Here is a 27,642-nt window from a genome sequence, read left to right on the forward strand (position 1 = left end):
TTACCAGTACCTCCTAACACTAACTGGGAAAAGGTCCATAATACAAATTTGTTCTGCCCTATTGATACTAAAATGATATTGTTTGATGCACTATTCCCAATTATCCCCATATAAAGTTTGTAATAAATGTGAAACTGGTGCCTGCCGGGTGCCTGCAGGCCTTCAAAATTCCCCGCAGTCAGGGTGGAAGCACGGCTCGGAGCACGGAACTTCAAAGCCAAGTGGAATGTTACGATAACTCACGAATGCGTTCGAACAAGAGTTTCGACTCCTTTCTTTCACCTCCCTGATTAGACGCTGCAGCCGCACATCCCCGTCCAAACGAAATCTGAGTACATGCACCCCCGGGCGTTCATGCTTTTTAAACACAATGCACTTCGCCACGATAGCAGACGACGTGCGTGCCGATATTACACACAGCTTTGCCACACTTGACTCTCTGAGCTGCGATTGCCGGGTCAACTTTTGCATATGCGTAAGTGAAACATTTTTGAATATTTTACACTTTAAAATTATTTTGACGCATGCAGAAGTATTTTGATAATTAAATTCATGACAATTAGATAAGACTTGTTTTGTGCTAGCAGCTGGTGCACAAGTTTTTTTAAATGATTTCCATCCGATCAGATCGTACCAACTACCATCTCGTACTGCAAACTCCCATAGTCATACTCATATAGTCATTGATTTTATGTACCCAAACATCCAGTGATTCCAGTCCCAAATTGTGTGAAAGTGTTTTGTCATTCACTAACTAATTCTACATTTGTTCAATATTTTGTTGATGATCGTTTTGTTGTTTAATGAGTGATGTCGTTCAAATCATTGCTTTGAAAATCATTAACCATATGAGATGAAGCGAAAGAAAGGGGGAAAAAAGATGAATTCTGAAGAAATAGGACTGCATGGTGCTCTAGCTGCTACGCTACGCAGCAGGACACCTGAAAAAGATAAATTCTGATGAAATCAAGGTAGGTGCTCTGCTGCGTGCTATGCAGATCACCTAATTACAAATGTTAAACGACTGGTTCAGATGTAACTAGACAATTAATTAACCGTCTGGTACGTATGGGTCATTCTGTAATAAAACTCATATTTGTCAACATTCCCCATACACAGACGGTAACCCATATGACTCACATGGGGGGGGGGGGGGGGGGGTGGATTATGCTGATTTTGTACCACTTTTGCTACAAAAAGTTTCTGCCCCAATTTTCTTTATTTAGATCTAATTTTCTCCCTTTTTTGTATTGCTTTTGTGTGTTTGTGTGTTATTGTGGGTTATGCATATACATGGGTTATTTTCTTCTTAATGGTTCTATGTCCCTTTTGCAGGCCAACAAATTAGAAGGTTAAATCAAAAGGCATTTGCAAATAATACTAAATTTTACTAATTTAGAACTTTCCTCAAAACAAAAGGGCTTCAAAATTTCTATTTGCGGTGGGAAAATAATTATTTCATTTTCATTTCGTTTATTTCCATTTCCAACAAAATAAGTAAAGAACATGGGATTGCATTGTACATAGTAAAACAATGAAACTTAACAATATTTGTAATTGGTCCACAGTGTACAACAGGCATATAAAACAGGTTGGTCATGAAGGGGACTGCTGAAAAGCTGGGCTTGTAGATTACAGCAGGCGCGGATCCAGGGGGGGGGCCGAGCGGGCCTTGGCCCCCCCCCCCCCCCCGCAAAAAAAAAAAAAAAAAAAAAAAAGAGAAAAAAGGAAAAGAAGCGAAAGGGAAAGAGGAGAGAAAGGGAAAGAAAGAAGAGGAAGAAGAAAAGAAAAGGGGGAAGAAGGAGATCGGAGGGTCGAAAGGGCTTTGCCTCCCAGGCTGTTGACCCCCCCCCCCCCTCCATAAAACAAATAAGAGAGAAGGAAGGAAAGGGAAAGGAAAAGAGGAGATACTGGCGTACTGATAGGGAGGGGGGGGGGTTAGTGGAAATCAAATTCAAATGTGGTTTATTTCTAATTCCACAACGGTGGATTACAAATAATGCTGAAATTACATCATTTCCGAGATTTTTCCTCACTTTTTAGTAAATTATACGTTTGTATGTGTTTGTTGGAAAATGACCAATTCCTAAATTTGCAGCCAGGCAAGAAATATGATTCTTGAGATTCCTACATGTCAGGGCCCGAGGTACGGTGGGGATCGGGAGCCTCGAGCTCTCCCCCCCCCCCCACACTTTGTTTGAAAAAGTATATTAAAGAGAAATAAAATAGAATGAGAGCAAGAAAGAAAGAATAGTTAACTGCCAGTGTTAACAAATAATGAGGCATCAAAATATGCTCATCTGACCGTAATTAAATGCCTAAAACCCCTAAGCTTCCGTGGGCTCTGCCCCTGGATCCCACCAAGGGCCCTACGGCGGGCCCTTAGATGCTCATCTGACGGTAATTTAATTCCTAAAGCCCCTGATTTTGGGGGGCTCCGCCCCCTGGACCCAACGCCAAATAGTTACCTGCCAGTGTCACGAAATAATAAGGTATACAAAAAAAAAATATGCTCATATGACCTTAATTAAACGCCTAAAACCTCTGAGCTTCCGGGGCCGGCTTCGCCGCCGCCCCAGACAAGGATTAACAATCGAGAACGGTAGCGAATCGTCTTTTTTCTCTCATAATCTTATGAAACGTGAAGCTTCCGCGCTTTGCGCGGGAGGGGAACCTAAATTCAGACAAGGATTCAGAGGCGAGAACGGTTATACCAATCTTTTATGATTTAATAAAACGTAAAAGCTTCCGCGCTTCGCGCGGGATGGAGGGGGGGAACTTAATTCCGACGAGGATTATTTTCGAGAGCGGTACAACGAATCGTCTTCTTTCTCTAATGATTTAATGAAAATTAAAAGCTTCCGCGCTTCGCGCGGGAGGGGGGAACCTGAATTCAGACGAGGATTAAGAGTCGAGAACTGAACAGCAAATCGTCTTTTTTCTCTCATAATCTTATGAAACTTTAAAGCTTGAGCGCTTCGCGCGGGAGGGGGGGGGGGGGGAGGGGAACTGAATTCAGACGAGGATTAAGATTCGAGAACGGTACAACGAATTGCCTTCTTTCATATAGTTTAATGAAACGTCAAAGCTTCCGCGCTTCGCGCAGGAGGGGGAGAGGGAGGGGGGAACTGAATCTAGACAAGGATTAAGAGTCGAGAACGGTACAACGAATCGCCTTCTTTCTTCAATAGTTTAATGAAACGTCAAAGCTTCCGCGAATCGCGCAGGAGGGGGAGGGGGTAAACTAAATTCAGACGAGGATTAAGAGTCGAGAACTGTACAACGAATCGTCTTGTTTCTCTAATGATTTAATGAAACATAAAAGCTTCCGCGCTTCGCGCGGGAGGGGGGAGAATCGAAATTCAGACGAGGATTAAGAGTCGAGAACTGTTCAGCCAATCGTCTTCTTTCTCTCATAATCTTATGAAACTTAAAAGCTTCCGCGCTTCGCGCGAGAGGGGGGGGGACCTGAATTCAGACGAGGATTAAGAGTCGAGAACTGTACAGCGAATCGTCTTCTTTCTCTAATAATTTAATGAAACGTAAAAGCTTCCGCGCTTCGCGCGGAGGGGGGGGGGGGGGGGGAGGGAACTGAATTCAGACGAGGATTAAGATTCGAGAACGGTACAACGAATTGCCTTCTTTCATATAGTTTAATGAAACGTCAAAGCTTCCGCGCTTCGCGCAGGAGGGGGAGAGGGAGGGGGGAACTGAATCTAGACAAGGATTAAGAGTCGAGAACGGTACAACGAATCGTCTTCTTTCTCTAATGATTTAATGAATCGTAAAAGCTTCTGCGCTTCGCGCGGGAGGGGGGGGGAAAATCTAAATTCAGACGAGGATTATTTTCGAAAACGGTACAACGAATCGTTTTTTTTCTCTAATGATTTAAGGAAACTTAAAAGAGGGGAACCTGAATTCAGACGAGAATTTAGAGTCGAGAACTCTACAACGAATCGTCTTCTTTCTCTAATAATTTAATAAATCCTAAAATTTTCCGCGCGTCGCGCGAGAGGGGAAAAACTAAATTCAGACTAGAATTATTTTCGAAAACTGTACAATGAATCGTTTTCTTTCTCTAATAATTTAATAAATCCTAAAATTTTCCGCGCTTCGCGCAGGAGGGGAAAAACTAAATTCAGACGAGAATTATTTTCGAGAACTGTACAAAGAATCGTTTTGTTTCTCTAATGATTTAATGAAACGTAAAAGCTTCCGCGCTTCGCGCGGGAGGGGGGGGGGGGGAGAATCTAAATTCAGACGAGGATTATTTTCGAAAACGGTACAACGAATCGTTTTGTTTCTCTAATGATTTAATGAAACGTAAAAGCTTCCGCGCTTCGCGCGGGAGGGGGGGAGAATCTAAATTCAGACGAGGATTATTTTCGAAAACGGTACAACGAATCGTTTTGTTTCTCTAATGATTTAAGGAAACTTAAAAGCTTCCGCGCTTCGCGCGATAGGGGGGGAACATGAATTCAGACGAGAATTTAGAGTTGAGAACTCTACAACGAATCGTTTTCTTTCTCTAATAATTTAATAAATCCTAAAATTTTCCGCGCTTCGCGCGAGAGGGCAAAAACTAAATTCAGACGAGATTTATTTTCGAGAACGGTACAACGAACCGTCTTCTTTTTCTAATAATTAAATGAAACGTCAAAGCTTCCGCGTTTCGCGGAGGAGGGAGGGGGAAATTCGCCCCTCCCTGCACCGGCCCCCCCCCCCGCATCACGTCACTGTTGGTCACCATTACGTATCAATATTTGGCTCGCATAATTTCAAATTTGGGCCCCCCCCCCTAAGAAATCCTGGATCCGCGCCTGGATTACAGCCCCCTATAACTTATAGTTGCAAAAATAGTATATCAATAATAAAGGAACGCACAAATACATAAACCAATTAAACATAACATAGAAGGAGTGAAATGGACAGGGAAAGACTGGAGACAACAAGAGAGGGCAGGGCTCTTACCTACACCTGTATAACACACACAACACAACACGGACCGACTGGAATACGGATGGCCAGTACAAAATGAATCAAAATATCCAAATGTATTTTATTGAGTTAAATAAATTTAAAGAGGGAGAGCTAACGCTTGATAATTACGCAGAAAAGATTTTTTTAAATTTGAATTTAAAAGAATTTAAACTGGGGGCATTCTTGATGCTAACATCAAGAATGGTCCATAGCTTCGGGCCTGCGTAAGTGAATATGGATTTAGCAAGTAAAGTTCTAGTTATATAATGGCAGATGAAATTCGTCAGATTGGCACGTAGGGTATTTGTGTATAGTTTTATTTTTGATGAATATAAAATTGAAGGCTGAGGGTAGCGTATTATTATTTAACTGGTACATAAACTGAGCGAGGCTATTACGATATAAATCATTTATTTTCAACACATTATTTTCAAGAAATAAAACATCAGTATGAGATCTCCAGGAAGTGTTACAAATAACACGCATAGCTTTTTTTTGTAGAAGTAGTATTCTATGAAGATAAGAATCTTATGTATTACTCCAAACAATAATACCATAATTTAAGTAGGGCAAATTTAATGTAGAGTAAAGCATTAGTGGGGAGGAGGTTGGCAGAAAAAACTTAACCTTATTTACAATCCCTATATTGCGAGAGATTGTTTGGCAAATGCTATCAATATGACATTTCCGTGAGAGTCACCAGTAGTCAAGGATGAATTGAATATATGCACCAGCGGATCGACAATGTAGTTTATGACGTTTTTCAATAAAATATTATCAATGCCATCGTGTCCAGTACTCTTTTTATTTTTCAAGTTATGAACTGTATCTATTAATTCATTTCTATGTACGGGGACAAAAAATAGTGAATTGGGCTGGTCTATAAAGTCTAAAAATGTCTTTTGCGTTGGAGGAGTATCATCTGCAAGGCTATGCCCTATTTGAGAGAAATATTGATTAAAAGTATCGGCCATCTGCACTGAGTCGTGAATTTCTACGTTGTTTTATGTTATTTTTTCTATACGCGATTTATCGTTATGCTTATTAATGGCACTATTTATGATTTTCCATGTTTTACTAATATCATGTTTGAATAGAATCAACTGATTTGTAAAATATTTTTGTTTTTTAATACGTTATATTTTAGTGAGAATATTTTTGTAAGTGCTATATTTACGGTGAGACTTTTCAGAACGCTAAATTTTGCTTGCGTTATTTAAGTTGTTTTTTCGATTGATTAATCTTAAAATTGGTTTATATCCATGGAATTCTGGGACTCTTTTTATAATTAGAACATTTGTTCACTAATGGAATGTGTCTATCGTCATGAATTTATCATACGCAGTATTTGTATCATGCGAACTATTAACCTCAGTCCAATCAGCCACATCAAGACTTTCTTTCAATCGCGCTATTTTATTAGGTGTTACTCTTCTGAATCTTTGCAAGGGGGTGTCTTTTTTATTAAAAATACAATGACTTCGTGAAAAAATTGGGTAGTGATCAGATATGTCGGATAAAATTATTCCTGATTCAGGTAAGGGAACAACATTGCAGAAGATATTATCAATAAGGGTTGCTGTTTGGTTGGTAACTCGGGTTGGCTTTGTAATTAAAGGTAATAAGGATGAAGATAACATGATATCCAAAAAATCTTGTGAAGTATTTGGAGCTGAAGATTTAGATATATCTATGTTAAAATCTCCTACGATATAGCAGTCCTTATTGGTAAAGACTGGATTTTGTAGTAAATCCTGCAAATATTCTAAGAAGACAGGAATATTCAAACTAGGGGGTGTGTAACCGTAATCAAAATATTCTTAGCATTTGGTACTCTAATTTCAATGACAATTGATTCAAGAATTTCAGTCATACAATTAAGATTGCTATGAATAAAATAGTCAAAATGCTGATTGATATACAGAGCTACCCCACCTCCTCTTTTATTAACTCTACTATTTTCTAAAAGGACATAACTGGGGAGTGAATATGAACTTGCAGATTCCCGAGTTAACCATGTTTCGGTCAAAGCGATTGCAGAAAAATGTGTGTGTAAGGGAGTATCCGTTAAAAAGCGCAAGTTATCGAAGTTACAATTCAAACTCCTTACATTTAAGTGCATTATTGAAAATGTATTAGGTGTTTTTTCAAGAGATTTAAATTGATTCGCAGTTAAGTAGTTAGAACTTGAATAATGGTTATCATCTTTGTTTAGGTCAGTAGCTAGATTATTAATTCTTTGAGATGCAAGATTGCCAAAATGAGAAGAATTTAGATCATTATTTTTAGTATTAATGTTTGGTCTCAACAAATTGTAAAGCTCATCATCGCTCAGTATACTGAAGGGAACGTTTTCAGCCATTAGGGATCAGAATATAACACAAAATAGAGTACATCGTTTCCTGTACGGACAATGAGCGTGAGCGCGTGGGCAAGGCAGAGACCTGGGGAGAGAGAAAAGACGAGAGTGAAAAGAAAGTAGAACAGTTACAATACAAAGAAGAGGCTACACAAAAAGAAACATTGATACATTGCTACGACTGGTAAACGATTAGATACACACACAATTTTGTGTGCATAATTAAACCACACATAAGCATGCACGGACATGGATGAGCTCCCATGTGTATTAAAAACTAAACTCGTTTGGAATGCCCACCCCGACACGAGATAGGCTCCAATAAAGCAACCAACCCCAAATTAGAGTAAACCTCCTAAACAAATGCAGGTGAAAATGCGGAACGCAAAGAATTGTTAATCAATCCAAAAACACCACATACTGTTAGCTAATTAATAATAAAAGCAAATGTGGTATGTCTTTGTGTCAATGTAATGACAATATACCGAAGATCCATTTAAAAAAGAAATTACTGTTAGTTGTCAAATCAAATTTTGCGATTGCGCTTGTTCAATTGAATAGTCTGATTTTCAGACCCTTGTACCGAATGGTTGTAAGTTTTGTGCTGCTCAAAGATTCAATAAGTTTAATTTTGGCCAACAAGAAGAGGGGTTATTAATGTAGACAAATGCTTATGTACCCTTCCTTTACAGCTCAATTTATGTATATTATTACCAAAGAAAAAAAGTCACTCAGTCAATCAATAGTGTCTGACTGTGAAGTCTTAAAACTAATGGGTTTCCTTGCATAATTTGAATATTAGGACACTGCTAACGTTTAAATTTCAAATATAGGACAAACATGTATGTGACATATTCATAATTCCTGCAAAGTTCTACAGAATTTGATGTTGGCTGCAAAAGGGAAACAATACCTTTAAGTATGTATTATTAGTTCAGTTTTATTTATTTCACTAATTAATTTGATATTGTGTTAAACTTAATAGGGGCCTCATCATTTACAAGCACAAGCTACTTTTTTGAGGTCCTGGCCTAGTATTTATTCTTTATTTATGATTTGCAATGTTTTTTATGATGGGCCAAATAAACTGAATTATGAAAACATTAATTTGGAGGAATACAACCAATATTAATCCGCTCTGAATATGCCTAGACTTTGTCAGATTAATTTCCTTTCTCTCTCTCTCTCTCTCTATCTCCCCCACTCTCCCTCTCCCCTTTCCATCACTCTCTATCTCCCCCACTCTCCCTCTCATCTTTCCCTCTCTCTCTCTCTATTTCCCTTCCCCCTTCTCTCCCCTCCCTCTCTCTCTCTCTCTCTCTCTCTTTCTCTCTCCCCCTCCCTCTCTCAATTTCTCTCTTTATCTCTTCAAAAAAATAAAAAAGTATACCTTTTAAATAGTTCTCTGGGACTTTTCTAGAGTCTGTTGTTCTCAATTTCTCTCTTTATCTCTTTAAACAAATAAAAATGTAAACCTTTTAGATAGTTCTCTGGGACTTTTCTAGAGTCTGTTGTTCCCAAGATCATTCTGCATGAGATGACCTCTGCTCTCTGATGAGGAAAGAAAGATCATGAGAGTTCAAAATAACAGGAAATAACACCCACATTGTTTTCAGCTTTGGCCTACTTTGTGAAAATATGGGGGAAGTCCCCAAACATGGTCTCTCAAAAAAGTATACTATCTTTGCTGCAGGTCTACTTGTAATAGGCAGATGTCCTGTAAGTTTACAAACACAAAGCCTTGCCAGTCCCTGTGCGTAGCAGTGTCTGCACAGTGAAACAAGGCTAAGGACATACTGCAAAGGTTCTACTTAGCTGATTTGATGCAGCTAGTGACTGGCAGAGTTAAACTCTTCTCAATGCTTTATTAGTTGCAGTAAAGTGTCAACTCAGATTTTGTGCGTGCAGACTGGTTTCCTTGAGTAGATTCCTTGACCATGATGAGAGTGAGAAGGGCATTAGTACTCTGTCTTGACTCTTGATGTAGGCCTATATAAATCAAGACTCAAAATTCCTCTGGTTCAAGTTTTATTTTAAAGGGGCTATAGCATGACGAGACTATGTATCTTTCCCTTGGCCCTCAGGTCCAATCGGGTATAATACGACTATGGACGGTGCGACCGCAGTATTCACGTGCGTTCATACATACGCGAAATCGAAGTGTGAGGAGAACTTCGTTCTGTTTCGCGCCCTTTCGTGAATGCTAGCCCGCGCTCACCCAGTTATTAACTGGCCTCTCCCTCAGTGCAGTTAGTCAAGTCCATTCTCTTATGTGCAGTCGTCCAAAAGAAGGCGTAGATGGCGTCAACCAGTATTTCCCATGCTACAGCCCCTTTAATAGACTTTCACTTTATTCAGATCATCACACTCGATCAATCTTCAACTTAAAGTATCTTTAACCACATAAAGAGCACATTTTAAAAGCCATTCCTGATAATGTAGTAGGGGTATATACCAATGTTTCATTTTTGTCTCGCCTGCGTAGCAAAAAGCGAGACATAGGCGCCGCTTTTCCGGTGACGGCAGCGGCGGCGGTGGCGTCAACATCAAAAACTTAACTTATTGGATGCAGACGGACACATCCGATGAAACGGCCAGTATGAAAGCAACAGAGGAGAAAAAGGCGATTAAATAGCTGATGAAAAGAAGAGAAATAGGCGATTAAATTCTCCTGCTCAAGAGCAGGAAAAATTCTCATTCTATCGGTGTGACACGGATGAAACGGCCAGTATGAAAGCGTTCGGGAGAAAAAGGCGATTAAAACCGATTAAAATGGTCAAAGGTCGCAGTGTACGCACGATTTATCATAACCAGCTGTGTTTGTTGACTTATGGTTGAACATGCTGCATGCTAGCTAGATGGAGCGCGGGCCTAATAATTACGCAATAATTCTTCACTTCCGGCAAGGGCTCGCCACAGCGAGTGAATTTCACCGGCAGTATGAAAGCGACAGGGAGAAAACCGCGTTTCGCCTTTGTTTACATGAGGAAAATTCAATCGGTATTTTCATCGGTGTGACTCCGATAGAAGCCAGTTTGAAAGCAGTATATGTTGTGGCATCATCATTGAAAACTTAACCTCAGGTTAAGTTTTTGAATTTTTATTATAATTTTGAAAGTTTAAGTTCTTATTCAATGAAACTTACACTAAAGGATTATAAAGTATCCCCAATCATGTGAGTAGAATTTCAGGTCACTAAATTAAGGTCAAAGGTCATTTCAGGTCAACAAACTTTGACTTTTTTGCGGCATCAACATCAAGATTTTGAAATTTTAGCATAATTTCAAAAGAGTTTGTTCAAATTCCATGAAACTTGTACACAAGGGTTATCAAGTATCGCAAATCTTATGACGCAAATTCCAGGTCACAAAGTCAAGGTCAAAGGTCATTTAAATTCAGTATGTGAGGATTAAAAGAAAAAAAATCATTTTTTGTATTTTTTCATATTCCAACAAAGTTATTAATCTTGGTACAAATAATAGTAAATAATTCTTCCGATGACTCTTGGTCAATATTCACTTCAAAATGCTGATTATATTCAGAGGATTTCAGTGGGGGGGGGGGGGCTCCTAATGGGCCACCCTCCTATGAATAATGTCCCAACCTCAATTTTTCATCGTATTGAATAGCGTAATTCAGGCGAGACTGCCGAGAGCGTTTCCCTTGTTTGTTCTTTTCCCACTTTGAGGTTGCGTGTTCCCCCTCAAGAAAATGCCCTTTTTGTGGAATAGGAAAAACAAGAAGAACTAGATTTGTAATACTTGTTTGGAACAAGTATAGGTGGGCTGATCCAACAAAAAATTGAGACAAAATAAAGGGTACATTTGAGATAGCTTTTTGTCTCATCTACAACATACTCGAAGTTCAGCGTAAACGAAGCTAAAACGACGTAGATATTGCTCGCGAAAGACGGGAATGTAGAATAGAGTTTTGAGAAAAAGTCATATCCCATAGAGAATACACGCAAAATGTAAAAAATTTACATGCCTCCTTTAATCGCAAAAATACGCCATGCCTTTGTCAAAATGAAAAATAATAGCAATTGCCTTTGTAGAGAATTGTCTCAGCTAGAACATATCAAAATTTGGAAGAAAATCAATCAATATTTACAGAGATACAATCAATTTTCCATAAATATGCTGACGTCATAATATGCAAATTGGAATTTTGAGTTCGGAGGCCATTGTGATGACGTCATGAGTTAATTGAGGGTCGAATGAGACATGAAACAATATCTCCGAATCATACTCTATTAAAATATGAAAAAAAATTGGGGTCACCTTGCATCCTAAAGAGCTACAATGGATTTTGTATAGGCATGTTTTTGCCCATATTTGCTATGTATTACAAGAGCTCGCGCGCACGGAAATTTTTGTTAAACGGTCGATCAATCCGTTATTAATAGTCATAAAGAGACAAACGTGGTATCAATTTGTTTGTAAATATATGTGGTATATTATGAAAGAAAAAAAAAAGCAATTCAATGTTGTGCAAAAGTTTTACGCGCGAAAACGCGCGCGCATGCTCGTACGCGCGATTTTTTATAAAATGCTTAGAATGGCCTAAAACGTATGCAAAATGATTTTCAGACGATTTTGAGCATTTCAAAATTTTGCGCGCGCATTGACGCGCGGACGTACGCGCAGGCGCGCGTTATTTGACCTTTTATTGACCGGACGGATATTGACCTTGATCAGGATAAATATGAACGAGAAATACCTTTTGGTTATGAAGATATGATCATGAGTTGATTTTCGTAAAATTTTACAAAATGGCGCCTAGATGACGTCATCAGTGAAGGTCAACGTTGAAAACGTTATTGTGCTTTGTACATATGTCTATACATATGTGTGCCAAATTTCTAGGCATTTGATTGAGCCATTTCCAAGTTATCTTGTTCACAAAAAAGTGGTTAGAAATAAGAAAAATATATAACTAGATTTGTAATACTTGTTTGAAACAAGTATAGGTGGGCTGGTCCAACTAAAATTTAAGACAAAATAAAGGGCACATTTGAGATAGCGTATTGTCTCAGCTACAACATACTCGAAGTTCAGCGTAAACAAAGCTAAAACGACGGCGATATTGCTCGCGAAAGACGGAAATGTAGAATCCAGTTTTGAGAAAAACTCATGTCCCTTAGAGAATACACGCAAAAAGTGAAAAATTGACATGCCTCCTTTAATCGCACAAATACGTCCTGATGCCTTTGTCAAAATGAAAATGTATGGCAGCCATATTTGTAGAACATTGTCTCAGGTAGAACATATCAAAATTTGGAAGAAAATTGATCAATATTTTTAGAGATACAGTCAATTTAAAAAAAATATGCTGACATCATAATATGCAAATTGAAATTTTGAGTTCGGAGGTCATTATGATGACGTCATGAGTTAATTGAGGGTCAAATGAAACATGAAATCATATCTCCAATTTATTTTCTATCAAAATATGAAAACAAAATTGGGGTCACCTTGCAGCCTAAAGAGCTACAATGGATTTTGTATAGGCATGTTTTTGTCCATATATGCTATGTATTACAAGAGCTCGCGCGCACTGAAATTTATGTTAAACGGTCGATCATTCCGTTATTAATAGTCATTAAGAGACAAACATGGTATCAATTTGTTTGTAAAAATATGTGGAATATTATGAAAGAAAAAAAATGGCGATTCTATGTTGTGTAAAAGTTTTACGCGCGAAAACGCGCGCGCATGCGCGTGTGAGCAATTTTTTATAAAATGCTTAGAATGGCCTAAAACGTATGCAAAATGATTTTGAGACGATTTTGAGCATTTTAAAATTTTGCGCGCGCATTTACGCGCGGACGTACGCGCACGCGCGCGTTATTTGACCTGAAATTGACCGGACGGATATTGACCTTGATCATAATAAATATGAATGAGAAATACCTTTTGGTTATGAAGATATGATCATGAGTTGATTTTCGTAAAATTTTACAAAATGGCGCCTAGATGACGTCATCAGTAAAGGTCAATGTTGAAAACGTTATTGTGCTTTGTACATATGCCTATACATATGTGTGCCAAATTTCAAGGCATTTGATCGAGCCATTTCCAAGTTATCTTGCCAACAAAAAAGTGGTTAGAAATAAGAAAAATATATAATAATAAATAAATAACTAGAAATTTAATTCGTCATGGGGACGAATTAGGTGGTCTGTCTTCAAGTCTTATGATAGATTATAATATTTACTATATTGAGAAAGGGAGAAGTTATATAGACATGTAAACAATGATGATCATCATGATGATCATGATGATGATCTTGATAGTAATGGTGATGACGATGATGATGATCATGATGCTCATGATGATGTTGATGATTATCTTCAACAGACTACGATGACAGACTGAAAAAAATGAGAGAACATTTAAATAGTATATAGTCTCAGCTACAACATACTCAAAAATCAACAAAAATCAAGCCGAAATAACGGCGATATTGCACGCAAAAGACAAGAATGTAGGATCCAGATTTGAGAAAAAGTCATCTCCCTTAAGGATTACACGCAAAAAGTAATGGATCTAGTGATAATAGGGTAATAATAAAGTAAATATGGTTGTTTATTACATTATTTGAGATTGTACGTGTTTTAATATTCAAAGGAGATGGTAGAGTGAAAGGTCAACAAAAAAAAAAGTGAAGAAAAAAAATTGTTGGAGACGCCCGGACTCGAACCAGGGACCTCGAGGTCGGAAGTCAAGTGCGTTACCGATATACCAAAACATTTCCCATAGAGATTACACGTAAACGGAAAATGGAATTATCAAATCCCACTTTGTAAGTGAAATATGAGCATGATCCCGGCATCTAATCGAAAAATAAAGGGCACACTTGTGATAGCTTATTTTCTCAGCTACAACATACTCAAAGCTCAACGTAAACAAAGATAAAACGACGGAGATATTGCTCGCGAAAGACGAGAATGTAGAATCCAGTTTTGAGAAAAAGTCATGTCCCATAGATAATACACGGAAAATGTGAAAAATTGACATGCCTCCTTTAATCGCAAAAATACGCCATGATGCCCTTGTCAAAATGAAATATCGTGGTGACTGTATTTGTAGACAATATTCTCAGGTAGAACATATCAAAATTTGGAAGAAAATTAATCAATATTTACAAAGATACAATCAATTTTCCAAAAATATGATGACGTCATAATATGCAAATTGAAATTTTGAGTTCGGAGGCCATTATGATGACGTCATGGGTCAATTGAGGGTCAAATGAGACATGGAATCATATCTCAAACTCATGCTTTTTCTAACCATGATATAAAAGTTGGGGTCAATGGACTATCTGAAGAGCTATTATGATTTTTAAAATGGCATGTTTTTGATCAAATTTGCATTATATTGCCCATAGCAGCACGCGCGGATTTTGAACTTTGACGCGCGCTCACGGCCTTATGAAAGGTCAAGGGTGACTGAAAAAAAATGTAAATTGTCATTTACGGTAAGAGGAATCTAAATCATGTAAAAATTTTGAATTTGACCTTTTCCGCGCGCTATGAGCGCGCGCAACGCGCGCGGGGACACTTACGGACGGAAAATTTTGAAATGCTTAAAATGACCTGATTCGTACTCTCCTTCAATAGTTAAGTGATTTTGAGCATTTGTAAATTTTGACGCACGCGTACGTGCGCGTCGTGACCTTTATGTGACCTTTGATGACATGACCTGTTGACCCTTGACCTGAAGTATATGTGATATGAATATGAATGACCTTTGCTTATGCATCACGAAGATATGATGGATAACGTGATTTCACAAAATGGCGCCTGGATGACGTCACGATGACCTGATGACCTTGAAAATGTTCCTGTCACGTATCATGACAATGACCTATGACTGTGTTAAAATTGAAAGAAATTAACACAACCGATCTTGAGTTAATCGATAAACAAAAAACGGGAAGAAATAAAAATAAAGAATAATAAATAAATAAATAAATAAATAAAGAAAGAAAATTCTGACGAAAACAATAGGTGGTCTGTTGACAACAGACCACCTAATAAATAAATAAAGGCAATTCTAACGAAATTATAAGGTGGTCTGTACGTTATACAGCCCACCTGAAAAACTAGAAATGCAATCGTGTCACAACGATGTGCGTGCAATGACGCCATGTTTCTACGTGTCAAACGAAAGAGCTTCTCTCGCCCTATCCAGAGCAATTTGTACGAAGTCTGTAGCTTCTGTGATATTGGAGATAGGGCGAAAGATTGAAGGCCTCAACAGTGACCTTGATGGGATGGTAGTGACTACGCCTACGAAGTTTGAAAGAAATTGGGATAGGGGAAAGGACATAGAAAGGGCTCGCAAGTACTGCGTGCCAAAACCAAGGGGATTTGGTGCATGATTGTCATTGCAATAAAGATCGTTCTGGGGGTCAAAAGCGTGAACCCGATATGCCCCATAGACAATGCGTGTAATGCATGAGCGGAAAGCGTACAGGATCTGTATTATGACCGGAGTTAAATTGTTTTTCTCTCTCTTTTTATGTCTCTTTATTGGCCGTATTTGGTATCATTAGAGAATTTCATGATTGTTTTTGTAAACCACTCTCTTTTTTTTCTATGAAACATGTGATGTATAATAGATTTATAGGACAAAATGGCGTCTTAAATGGCCCCATTGACCAATTTTTAAAATCCTCCCAAGAGGTGCCCTGCGTAATGGAACTCGGCATGTCACTGCAAATTTTCAAGGAAACAAAAGGACATTTAAGGGGCGAAAAGCAGTCTGGAAAAATTACGTCATAGCAGATTCGTGTTAGATTCGGGCGGAAACTCGGCGGAATTCGTGTAGTGACCTTTGTTCAAATGCAATTTATTCACAATTTTCTGTGTGAACATATACTATACTTGGTATCATTCGAAAGGGCACTTCATTGCGGTCAGATTGACACCACTGTTATGTGCACGCAATGTATTGCATTACACGCGCTATTACGTAATGCGTAGTAAATTCATCATTTTGGGCGATAACTTTGCGCTGACATATTTGAATTTTACCAAACTTGGCAAACAGTTGTCACGTATATGGATACATTTGTCTGCTAAGTTTCATTGATGTAGGTATAAAGATCGCTAATTTAGAGCAATTTGAAGTTATTTCTCAATTTTCTTGAAAATGGCGAATTTGGAGGGCATTTTTCGCAAAGTCGGTCAGTGTTAGGGTAAATAATTTTGTATATGGCTGGAAAGGGCATATCTTCAAGTATCTAAATCTAAAAAAGGGTACGGGTTTGCCAAGCCATAATGGAGATACGGCCACAGAAAGAAAGCCAAATCCTAGAACTTTAGAGGGCGCTATTTGTGTTGTGCATAGCCATTGGAGCCTGAAATTTGGCATGGCTATGTGCAATTATAAGATAAGGGTACTGTGAGATTTAAATACAAAACGAAATTTATATGAGAAAGTTATGGCACTTTTAGATTTTTATGGGTCAATTTTTCAAGAATTTGAGAGATTTTTGACGGAGTCGGTTTCAGATTTGAATTTTGAGTACGAAGATGGCATTTTCAGGTCAGGTTATTTGTCGCAAATAAAAGAACATCTCTTAGACTATCTAAAGGATTTTGTTAGAAGTTTGTCGGATCCAGGATAGTGGAGATAGGAAGGAAGAAAGAAAGGCTTTAAAACGGACCAGAAACGGACAAAATGGCATGAGTGATTTTGAAAATCGAAGAATGTAGTGACCTTGATGAGATGTTAGAGACTATGCCTATGAAATTTGAAAGGAAAAGAACATGAGGAAAGCACCTAACTAGGAATGACAAGCACTACGTTCAAAACGAATGCGATTTCCTGACGATAAGGAAAACACTAAGGAGAAGAATATTAACGGGGCACAATGTGAACGAAAACAAGGCAATAACGAAGGTCGTCATTGCAAATAGATTCTGACGAATTCAATAGGTGCTCTGCTTACGTTACCAGCAGATCACCTGAAAATAAGCTTCAAAAGACGGGAATGTAGACCCAGTAAATTATTGGACCACATTTTACTAATTCAGTTTAACCAGACACTGTACAATCACGTTTAACAAATTAAGGGAAAACTTAGAGCGTAGACTACCTTCTGATTATTTTGAACAAAAGCATATACTAACACTCAGTTTCAAATGCTGAACCACTTGACTGCGTACCACGAACATGTACGTGTTCTCGCTCTCGCATGCCTGTGCGTACCACGTACATGATGTACGTGCTTAGGGCATTCCCTTACAAAAAAAATCTATGATATTCCTATGGTACGGCTCTATGGTGAATGGTATTTCTATGATATATTATATGGTAGAATATATTTCTATGGTATACCACACAATTGCTGAATGGTGGAGTTCTATGGTCAATGGTATATCATTGATGCCGTCCTATGGTGTATGGTATTTCTATGATATATTATATGGTAGAATATATTTCTATGGTATTTCTGTTGAATGGTATCCCTATGGTGGAGGATATTTCAGTGGTAGGCCTATGGTGGATGATGACTTTATGGTATATCTATGGTGGTTATGTGACTCTATGGTGGCTCTAAAGTGAATGGTAGATCTATGGTAGCTCTATGGTGGCTGTATGGTGTATGGTATTTCTACGGTATGTTATATGGTAGAATATATTGCTATGGTATTTCTGTTGAATGGTATCCCTATGGTGGAGGATATTTCAGTGGTAGCTCTATGGTGGATGATGACTTTATGGTATATCTATGGTGGTTATGTGACTCTATGGTGGCTCTAAAGTGAATGGTAGATCTATGGTAGCTCTATGGTGGCTGTATGGTGTATGGTATTTCTACGGTATGTTATATGGTAGAATATATTGCTATGGTATTTCTGTTGAATGGTATCCCTATGGTGGAGGATATTTCAGTGGTAGCTCTATGGTGGATGATGACTTTATGGTATATCTATGGTGGTTATGTGACTCTATGGTGGCTCTAAAGTGAATGGTAGATCTATGGTAGCTCTATGGTGGCTGTATGGTGTATGGTATTTCTACGGTATGTTATATGGTAGAATATATTTCCTTGGTATTTCTGTTGAATGGTATCCCTATGGTGGAGGATATTTCAGTGGTAGCTCTATGGTGGATGATGACTTTATGGTATATTTATGGTGGTTATGTGACTCTATATGGTGGCTCTAAAGTGAATGGTATATCTATGGTAGCACTATGGTGGCTGTATGGTGTATGGTATTTCTACGGTATGTTATATGGTAGAGTATATTATATGGTATTTCCGTTGAATGGTATCCCTATGGTGGAGGATATTTCAGTGGTAGCTCTATGGTGGATGATGACTTTATGGTATATTTATGGTGGTTATGTGACTCTATATGGTGGCTCTAAAGTGAATGGTATATCTATGGTAGCACTATGGTGGCTGTATGGTGTATGGTATTTCTACGGTATGTTATATGGTAGAGTATATTATATGGTATTTCCGTTGAATGGTACATGTATATCCCTGTGGTGTAAGATATTTTAGCAGTAGCTCTATGGTGGATGATGATTTTATGATATATTACTAGTGGTTAGTGACTCTATGGTGGCTCTACCGTGGCACTTTTTACATAAAAGGGCCCCTTTACTTTAAAAAGTGCCCCTATTATAAAGTGCCCCTTTTATTTTGATACGTACCCCTTTTCCTTCGATAAGTTCCGGTTTTCCTTTGCAATAAGTGTCCATTTTCCATTCTCATAAGTGCCCTTTTTTCATCTCTAGTAAGTGCCCCTTTTCAGATACGAGAAGTGCCCCTTTTCACTTTTGATAAGTGCCCCATTCACCTCTGATTATTTCCCTATTCAAATCTGAGAGGGGCTAATTTCCCCTTTTAATAACTACCCCTTGTTTAACTCGGATAAGCGCACCTTATATATTTTCACATGTGCCCCCTTTCCTTTCTAACAAGTGCCCCCATTAAAAGAGAGCCCCTTCCCTTTATCATAAATGCCCCCTTTTCATCTATGAAAACAGTTACTTTTCATTCTTAAGTCCCTCTTCATTCTCATAGTCCCGTTCCATCTCTAGTAAATGACCCTATTAAATTCTGAGAGGTACTCGTTTTATTTTGACAAGTGTCCCTTTTCCTCCTGATAAGTGCTCTTTTCATCTTCAATAACTGCCCCTTTTATTTTGACACGTGCCCCCTTCCCTTCGTAATAAATGCTCTTTTTCCTTCTTTTAAGTGCCCCATCCCCTTCCCATAATTACCCCTTTTCATCTCTCATAAGTGCCCCGTTTATCTTGACATGTGCCTCTTTTCTTTTTAATAATAGCCACTTCCCCCTTCTCATAAATCCCTTCTTCCCCTCGTATTAAATGCCCCTATTAAAAACTGATCGGTGACCCTTTTCGTACAACAAATGAACATTTCCCTTATTATTAGTGCCGCCTTTTCATTCTCATAAGTGCCCCTTTTCTTTTCACCTCAGATAATTAACCTTTAACAATGATACGTGCCCCATTTTCACCTTCTGATAATTACCCGTTGTAATTTGACATGTGCTTCTTTTCTTTTCTAATAAGTGTCACCCTTTTCGATAAGTGTCCCCTTTTCCTCTCATCACGTGCCCCTAATTTCCAGCTACTAAGAGTAATATCACCCCAAGCACACTCGCATTTCTAGATGTTATAATTATGGTACTTATCAAAGGTCTTTTCAGTCTTTTGTTATGATAATGTAATAAACCCATCAGGATTGGGTTTTTCTTCTTTATAATTGATGTAATTTTTCGCACTGCGACCTCACAAATCTTATTTATAAAGATAAAAAAAATATTGAAATCATCCCTGATAATGTAATCACAATATAGGGGGTATATACAAATGTTGTTTTTTTTAATATATATTTTCGCTTTGAGATTTCCCTTTGTAGGTGCCCTATTTATTTTCTCCAGAAAGTGCCCTTTTTTGTTGGTGCCCCCCCCCCGGCCCTCACCCCCACCCCCCCCCCCCCCCCACTTTGGAAGTCGCACCGCTGCCTCTGTTTGCACTCAATTAGTCTCAATCAATTAAAGAAATAATTAAATAAAAAATTCTAAACCAAATTGTAAAAAGTAATGTATATCAGCAGAAAGTAGATAACAAGGGCTGTTTGCTGCCACCTTGTGCCCAAGATTTGAATAACTCTTCTAGCCGTTGGTCTCTATACCAATTTCTACTCACTGAAAATGCTTCGCAAAACTCCAAAATATGTGAGGAAGAGGAAGGTGTTCAAAGGAGATCAATACCAGGTATTACAGAAGAGTAACATGAATGCTGGAGAGGTGCCAGAAGAACTAACAGCTAATTCATAGATTGAGGAAGCTTTCCCTGAATAAGTGTTTGGACAGCCCTATTTTTGGCCCTGGTCCCACATGTGAAGATCCGCGTCATGACATTAGTGGCCCACAACTTGCAGCTGCTTTGCAAAAGGCTCACGTGTGTCTGGGAGGTATGTACTTACTATCAAACAATATTTTTAGTTTGCAAACTGTTACTTTGAGATTGTATTGCATGCTCAAGGGGTGAATGGCTCAAAAAGCCAAATCAAATGATTAAGAATAGAGTAAAGGAGGGGGTAATCGACCATCACCAGTTTTCGGCCGATCCGTTGGATGCATGGTAAAATCCCTTTAAAATACATCGCATAACAGCATATCAGCATATCATATATCCCACACATACCATACCATGCCAGAGTCACTGACGAATATTTCCTAAATATCACATTTTAGCGATGTAATCGGCGATCCCGCTCCCCGAATCTGAAAAAATAAGTATCTTACGCGTGTAAGGAATATGGGTATCATAAAATGAGCTTTATTTCAAGTATTTTTCAGATTTAGAGTCCGATTTTGTGTGAGTCGCAAGCTCAAAAGTATCTCATCGCATGTATTTAATCAATGCAGGCGGATACCGCAGCGCACACACGATATCTCTGTCTAATTCAGATTCCAATTTCTGATCACCGCAGAGGTAGTTTTCGGCACGGGAAGCTCCGGCTTGGGATACCTGCTCCGGCCGCTAGTGCTATAGATCAGTGGTGAAACGCATGGCGCGCTTGCTTGCTTGCTTCCTATTGACTTTGTACATGCGGCCGAAAACTACCTCCGAAACAGTGAAAATGGAAATGAATGTTGTCATGGCAATTCATGATTTTTTTTCTGGGATTCTTTCTTTGTTTAAATAATAATAGTATTTGCTTCATGATTTGAACAAGAAATGATAATAAATAGGAAGTAAAGAGTCCAAAAAATAGGATTTTGTCTTAAGTGGCCGAAAAACCTTTACTCTATGGTGAATTGAAGTGGGGGCATCGGAATGTACAAAAATAAGGATGGGGTCTAAAGACTACTCCAGCAAAGCATAGAGAATAAGAGAGTCAATGCTATTGCGTATTGACCTTAAGCACTGCACTACGCGTTAATAGGTAGCATTTGCTCACATAAATAGTCGATACACTCTCAATACACAAATACACACAATCATGCCGATGTGACCAATCGGCATGATTGTGTGCCTTTTGTGTATTGAGATTGTATTGACTATTTATGTCGATGCGGCTGATCGGCAAGTTTGACAGTAGACATACAATTTAAAATTTTTAAATTATTCTTTCTCATATTGGTACGTTAAAAAATTGTATTTTACTGCTATTTAGGTGTCATCAATTGTCACTTAAGTACTGATTTTGAGTGAATTTAGTTGAGTTTTGGGCGCTAGTTCAGAAGCCTACCCAAAATTTGACCTGTAACTCCGGCGTGGATACTTAAAGTCAAGTAAATGTTCAATAAATGTCCAAATAAAAATCATGAGTTACACGTTGTTATGTTGATTACCCGTTTCGTGTCAATTTTCTTGTTATTTTTGGAGAATTTTGTGGAAAAACATTGATATTAGTACACTTTTTCGCAGGTTTCACGTCAAAACTGCTGCACAATACAAGTGCATACCGATACCGATAGTGGGTTGCGGGCGGGCGCACGCCTGTGTGAAGTTATCTACCGTAATGAGGATCCGAGACATTACCGTAGATAACTTCACACAGGCGCGCCCGCCCGCAACCCACCATCGGTATGCACTTGTATTGTGCAGCAGTTTGTCGTGAAATCTGTGAAAATGTGTATTTGTGTAATATACTACATGTATGTCATAACTAGCACTTTGTTATTATTTGGGGATTTTGCTTTTCAAAATATTTTCCCTGTTCCATAAAGTGTTTTGGATATCTTTTACAGGGCATCTCATTCCTCTGGAGAATTTGTCAAAGAGGAATGGGTTGAACTACGCCATGGTCCTTGGTTGCTTCATTTGCAAAAAGGAGAGGACATTCTCTTCATCAGAAAATGAATGCGAAGGACGTGGAAAGTCTGCAGAAATAAACCGCAGAGCTACTCTGGCAGCAACGGAGGTTGGTTTGGCACGGGATAGCTTGTGCGACTTGCTGACCATCCTCGGAACAGCCCCACTAGTCAAAGCCCCTAGCTACAACAGGCACATAGCCGCTCTATCTTCCTTATCCCAAGAGGTTAGTCACCAGCCTTGTGTTTTCTTCATTACATTATCTTAGCTGTACATACATTTAATCAAAACATATTTTTATTTCTTAGTTATGGTCGATAGACAGTATAATACATGTACATCAATATCCCTTCTTGTCAAATCAAGGGATGAAAATTAATCAAATCTAAATATTTGTAATAGGGTCTAATAAGTAAGGGGCCTGAGGAAACTTGAAATTTACTTGTTATTTATTACAAACTCTTTTTTTGTTTTGCAGACCAGTAAGGATCAGAAGAAGAAGGTGGCAGCATGCTTACGTCAAAGGACCATGGACAAGGATCTGACCATCGGGGAAAATTATTATGTGGACGTGGCAGTGCCCTACGATGGAACATTGCATAGACGAGGTTACACATCGAATCATAGGGTGGGGGTAGTGATACCAATCGATACAGGGGAGATTGTTTAACACAGAGGGTCTATCAAAATCATTTTATTTGAGTAAAGAAAGGGTTGGGTCTTCAGTGTTCTCAGCCAGAGGGACCTTGATCTGAAGACTCCAAAACTGAGCAGCAAGGCTTGTCTTTTCTGCTCTCTTCGAACTCACATACAACCTCTTTGACTTGAACTTCATTGTACATGTTTATACAATGTTTTAAAACATTTCTGTGCTGCAACTCAGTGCCTTAGTTTTTATTGTACATGTTTATATATTTTTAACTTGCCTTTCATTTTAGTCATGTTTACATACACACTATATATGACATTTTAGTTATTTAGAGGAACTAGGGTGATATATGTGGGTATTTATTACACCTTAGTAGAATAAGTCCACGTAATATGTGTTGCAATTACGAACTTGCCTTTCATTTTAGTTTGTAGTGTACATGTTTATGTGATACATTTTTTACTTGCCTTTTATTTTAGTTTTTAGCATATGTACATGCATACAACTTTTGATATAAACCAAATACATCCTGCCACTTTCATTCAATTCATTTTTTTAATAAGCGTCATGTGTGTATTGTAAGTTAACATTTAAGTTTAGATTTCTCAAAAATTCAATATATTATAGTCACCATTCTGTGTACTATAGAACGCACTACAGCCACCATTCTGCTAACCATAGATCAAGACCCTAACTACCATTCTGAATATACCATTTCAAAATGCTACAATTAAGCGTAACATTTTGTTGCATATTTTGAATGGTAGTGAATGGTAGATGAATGGTGGCTCTATGGTAGAAGAATGGTGGCTCTATGGTAGATGAATGGTGGCTCTATGGTAGATGAATGGTGACTCTATGGTAGATGAATGGTGGCTCTATGGTAGATGAATGGTGGCTCTATGGTAGATGAATGGTGGCTCTATGGTAGATGAATGGTGGCTCTATGGTAGATGAATGGTTACTCTATGGTAGATGAATGGTGGCTCTATGGTAGATGAATGGTGGCTCTATGGTAGATGAATGGTGGCTCTATGGTAGATGAATGATGGCTCTATGGTAGATGAATGGTGGCTCTGTGGTAGATGAATGGTGGCTTTATGGTAGATGAATGGTGGTTTTATGGTAGATGAATGGTGGCTCTATGGTAGATGAATGATGACTCTATGGTGGCTCTATGGTATATGAATGGTGGCTCTATGGTAGATGAATGGTGGCTCTGTGGTAGATGAATGATGGCTCTATGGTAGATGAATGGTGGCTCTATGGTAGATGAATGGTGGCTCTATGGTAGATGAATGGTGGTTCTATGGTAGATGAATGGTGGCTCTATGGTAGATGAATGATGACTCTATGGTGGCTCTATGGTATATGAATGGTGGCTCTATGGTAGAATATGTAGGTGTGGCCTAATTTGAATAAATGAATAAATTTGTCCCAATTATTTTAATTAGTTCTATGGTAAATGAATGGTAGATCTATGGTAGATTTGCTATGGTGTTTGTATGGTAATCTATGGTAGATTTGCTATGGTGTTTGTATGGTGTACCATAGAGATTTTTTTTGTAAGGGTTGTACTTTCAAGACCGTAGCACTGCATAATGCCTAGCCCTACCGTATAATTAGCACTGCAATGACGTTATACAGGTCTTAAACAGTAGATGACGCTCCTCCAAAAAAAATCCGACTTTTTTGTGTACAGTGTAGTTTACAAAAATGCTGTAGCACAGGGACTATAAACACGTTTTAGGCCAATAGCAGTCAAGTGGTTAAAGAAAAATTGTTCAGAAAATATGGGCCATAGTGTGCTCAAGATGTTTACAAAAGGTCTTGGGGGCATTGAAACCTTTATAGTCCAGGGGTAGTCCAGCCTGATATAAAGTTGATTCTAAGGCCATTAAAAAAAATGTACATGTTTAGCGTCCCTGCCCGCTTGAAAAACACTGCTAAAATGGATCTATTTCTGATTTGAAGACAAAAAAAAATGCTGGCGGTCATCTTGAAAAATAGCCTGACTATCAGGGAAAATCTACCGAACAGCCTTTTTGAGCGGCCAATTTGAAAGAATAAAAAAGGGCATCCTCCTTCATATTTTTCAAAAAGTCAGGACGCTAAACATGTTGTTTCTTTTATTTGGCCAAACTGAAGCAAAAAGAGGAGAGGAAGAGGTCAATTAAATTTTGAGCACATTCCGATTAAATAAGAAAGTCTATCTCTCATATATATACGCATGTATAATATAGCAATCTGACCGAACAAACCCATTCATACAAAAAAAAAAGCTAAAAGTTAAAAAGATTTTTTTTTTTTAAAGATTGAGATAAGTATGTTTTGCAGAACATGTTTTGGGTGTCAAGCTTTTAACACAGGCGCGGATTTAGGTGGGGGCACAGGCAGCCTGTGCTCCCTCACCTTTTTGGCAGGTAAAAAAAAATTGAGGGGGGGGGGAATAAGCTTTAAAAAAAATCCTAGGTACGAGTTAGATTGTTTGTATTGCGCTGCCCATCACCCATTGCGTTCATGTAGGCAGGGGCAAGCCATGCACTTCCTGGTGTCCTTTTTTTCTTCCAGATTCTTCCTATTTCCTTCGCGATATTTCCAAATGGTTGTTCCCATTTTGCCAGAATTTTCCCTTTTCTTCTAAATTCCCCCAAATTTTGCTTGTCATGGGACCTCTCCCCCCCTGACGCCATTACCAACAAAACAGCTTTAGTTCAATTTATCGTTCTCTAGATTTTCTCTGTATTCCTTACTCCTTTTTCTGAATCTTACTCTTGTAAAACTCCAATTTAGAGAGATATACAGCAGACTAGTGATATTTGTATTCATCTAGGCCTTGTCCTACACAACTTGATTTTTACAATTAAAGCTCAGACGTCATAAAAAAAAAAATCAAGCAAATCAAAAACAAAAAGCATATGCAAAGGTTGAATCAAGTACTGTGCTCGTCTAACTGTATAAATAAACCAGCTTTCCACATTCCTGCTATGTCCGTTTTATGAGTATTTGCTATAATAGAAAGCAACGTGATTGAAAAAACAATTTATTTATAACATTTCTTATCATTAACTCAAATTCCTCTATTTTCTTATAGGTTTTAATACAGCTGAGGAGCTTTCTACTGCCAAAGAGAGCAAGAGCCAGAGCCTGAGATAGACAGAAGTGTCCAACACCTCGATTTATTGATTGGATCAATAACTATCACAACACAAAATGAACACTTTCAATCCCACCTGTCTGCTACTATGCCTGGCTAATCTGACATTTGCATGTAAGTAATCCATGTTTTCTCCACTTCTCGGCGTTGAAAACAAATTATTTGAATATATTTCTCCCTTTTATTTAATAAAAAAATTGTTGATTAGTTTTCTTGATGTTGCTGAATGGCTGCTTTGATCACAACATCTTATTAGAGTGTAGTGAGCAAATAAAAACTTTTGATATTATTCTTTCTGGCTTTTATAGAATTATCAAGATGTACATTTTGAAATCAACATTTCTTGTATACATAAGCCAATCTACTCATTAATCCCATGTCTCTATACATAAATTTGCAAACAAATAGGTCTTAAACTACAAAATGCAGGAGAAAAAATATTCCACAAGTATTCTGTCATCATATTTTTTTCTCCTTTAGGCATTTCTACTGTTGGTCGCCTTTTTATATCAGGCATATTTTTTACAAATTCAAAGCTGAAAATTATGGAGAGAAAAAGAAAAACTGCTAAAACCACATTAATTCTCTAAATATTATTTAGAAAAACATGGCAGTACACTGTATACCAACAAATAAATATACTACTATTACCTAAAAAAGTGTTATCACACTTGTAAGGCCACTTTGGTTGAAAATATTCATACATGTACAATAAAATCATTCTACAAAAATAGATCCACGAATCCCCCCCCCCCCACCAAGAAAAGAAAACTTGAAAGAAGACCACTGAGTAATTCCAGAATACAGGATTAGCTTATGTAAGTTGTACGTAAATTGTGCATATTCCATACGTACAACTTCTGCAGTAATATTTCAAAATAAATCATGATTAGATTCAAATATATACATACATTTCATCCTTCACATTAGGTTATTTATCAATGTAGCTATGGGCTCAGGCACAGAAAACCAATTAAATGCGACTTTTGAAATATGAAAGATATATAACAACTTTAGATTGTTTTTTTCGTAATTACTTCTAAATAATTATAGGTCTAGAATTTATTATGACAACAATGAGCCAGATCAAGAGCATCAATGCACTATCTCAGTGGAGCCAAAAAGCCACATCATTCTTCATGGATTGAATTAGATCAGGATCCATTTGATA

General features: G+C 38.0%; 1 protein-coding gene and 1 long non-coding RNA gene across 2 annotated transcripts; both read left to right on the forward strand.

Annotated features, from left to right (window-relative positions):
• The first annotated feature begins 310 nt into the window (after positions 1–310).
• On the forward strand, positions 311–27,197 carry LOC115929222. The gene is made up of 2 exons (XR_004066384.1): positions 311–475; positions 26,409–27,197. It is a non-coding gene; the product is annotated as an uncharacterized LOC115929222 (long non-coding RNA).
• LOC115929220 lies at positions 20,523–23,860 on the forward strand. The gene is made up of 3 exons (XM_030997787.1): positions 20,523–20,815; positions 22,602–22,891; positions 23,144–23,860. Exons 2-3 carry the CDS (start codon positions 22,655–22,657, stop codon positions 23,333–23,335), a joined length of 429 nt encoding a protein of 142 aa, XP_030853647.1. The 5' UTR covers positions 20,523–20,815; positions 22,602–22,654; the 3' UTR covers positions 23,336–23,860.
• Positions 27,198–27,642: the final 445 nt, after the last annotated feature.

The sequence above is a fragment of the Strongylocentrotus purpuratus genome, unplaced genomic scaffold (genome assembly GCF_000002235.5).
Source record: "Strongylocentrotus purpuratus isolate Spur 01 unplaced genomic scaffold, Spur_5.0 spur5_contig_858, whole genome shotgun sequence".
In the NCBI taxonomy this organism is placed as follows: Eukaryota; Metazoa; Echinodermata; class Echinoidea; order Camarodonta; family Strongylocentrotidae; genus Strongylocentrotus; species Strongylocentrotus purpuratus.

Excerpts from the sequence above, each read along its gene's own strand:
- LOC115929220 (XM_030997787.1), top strand. The coding sequence starts at position 22,655 with ATGGTCCTTGGTTGCTTCATTTGCAAAAAGGAGAGGACATTCTCTTCA. Across the intron at positions 22,892-23,143 it reads TATCTTCCTTATCCCAAGAG|ACCAGTAAGGATCAGAAGAA; the intron begins GTTAGTCACCAG and ends TTTGTTTTGCAG.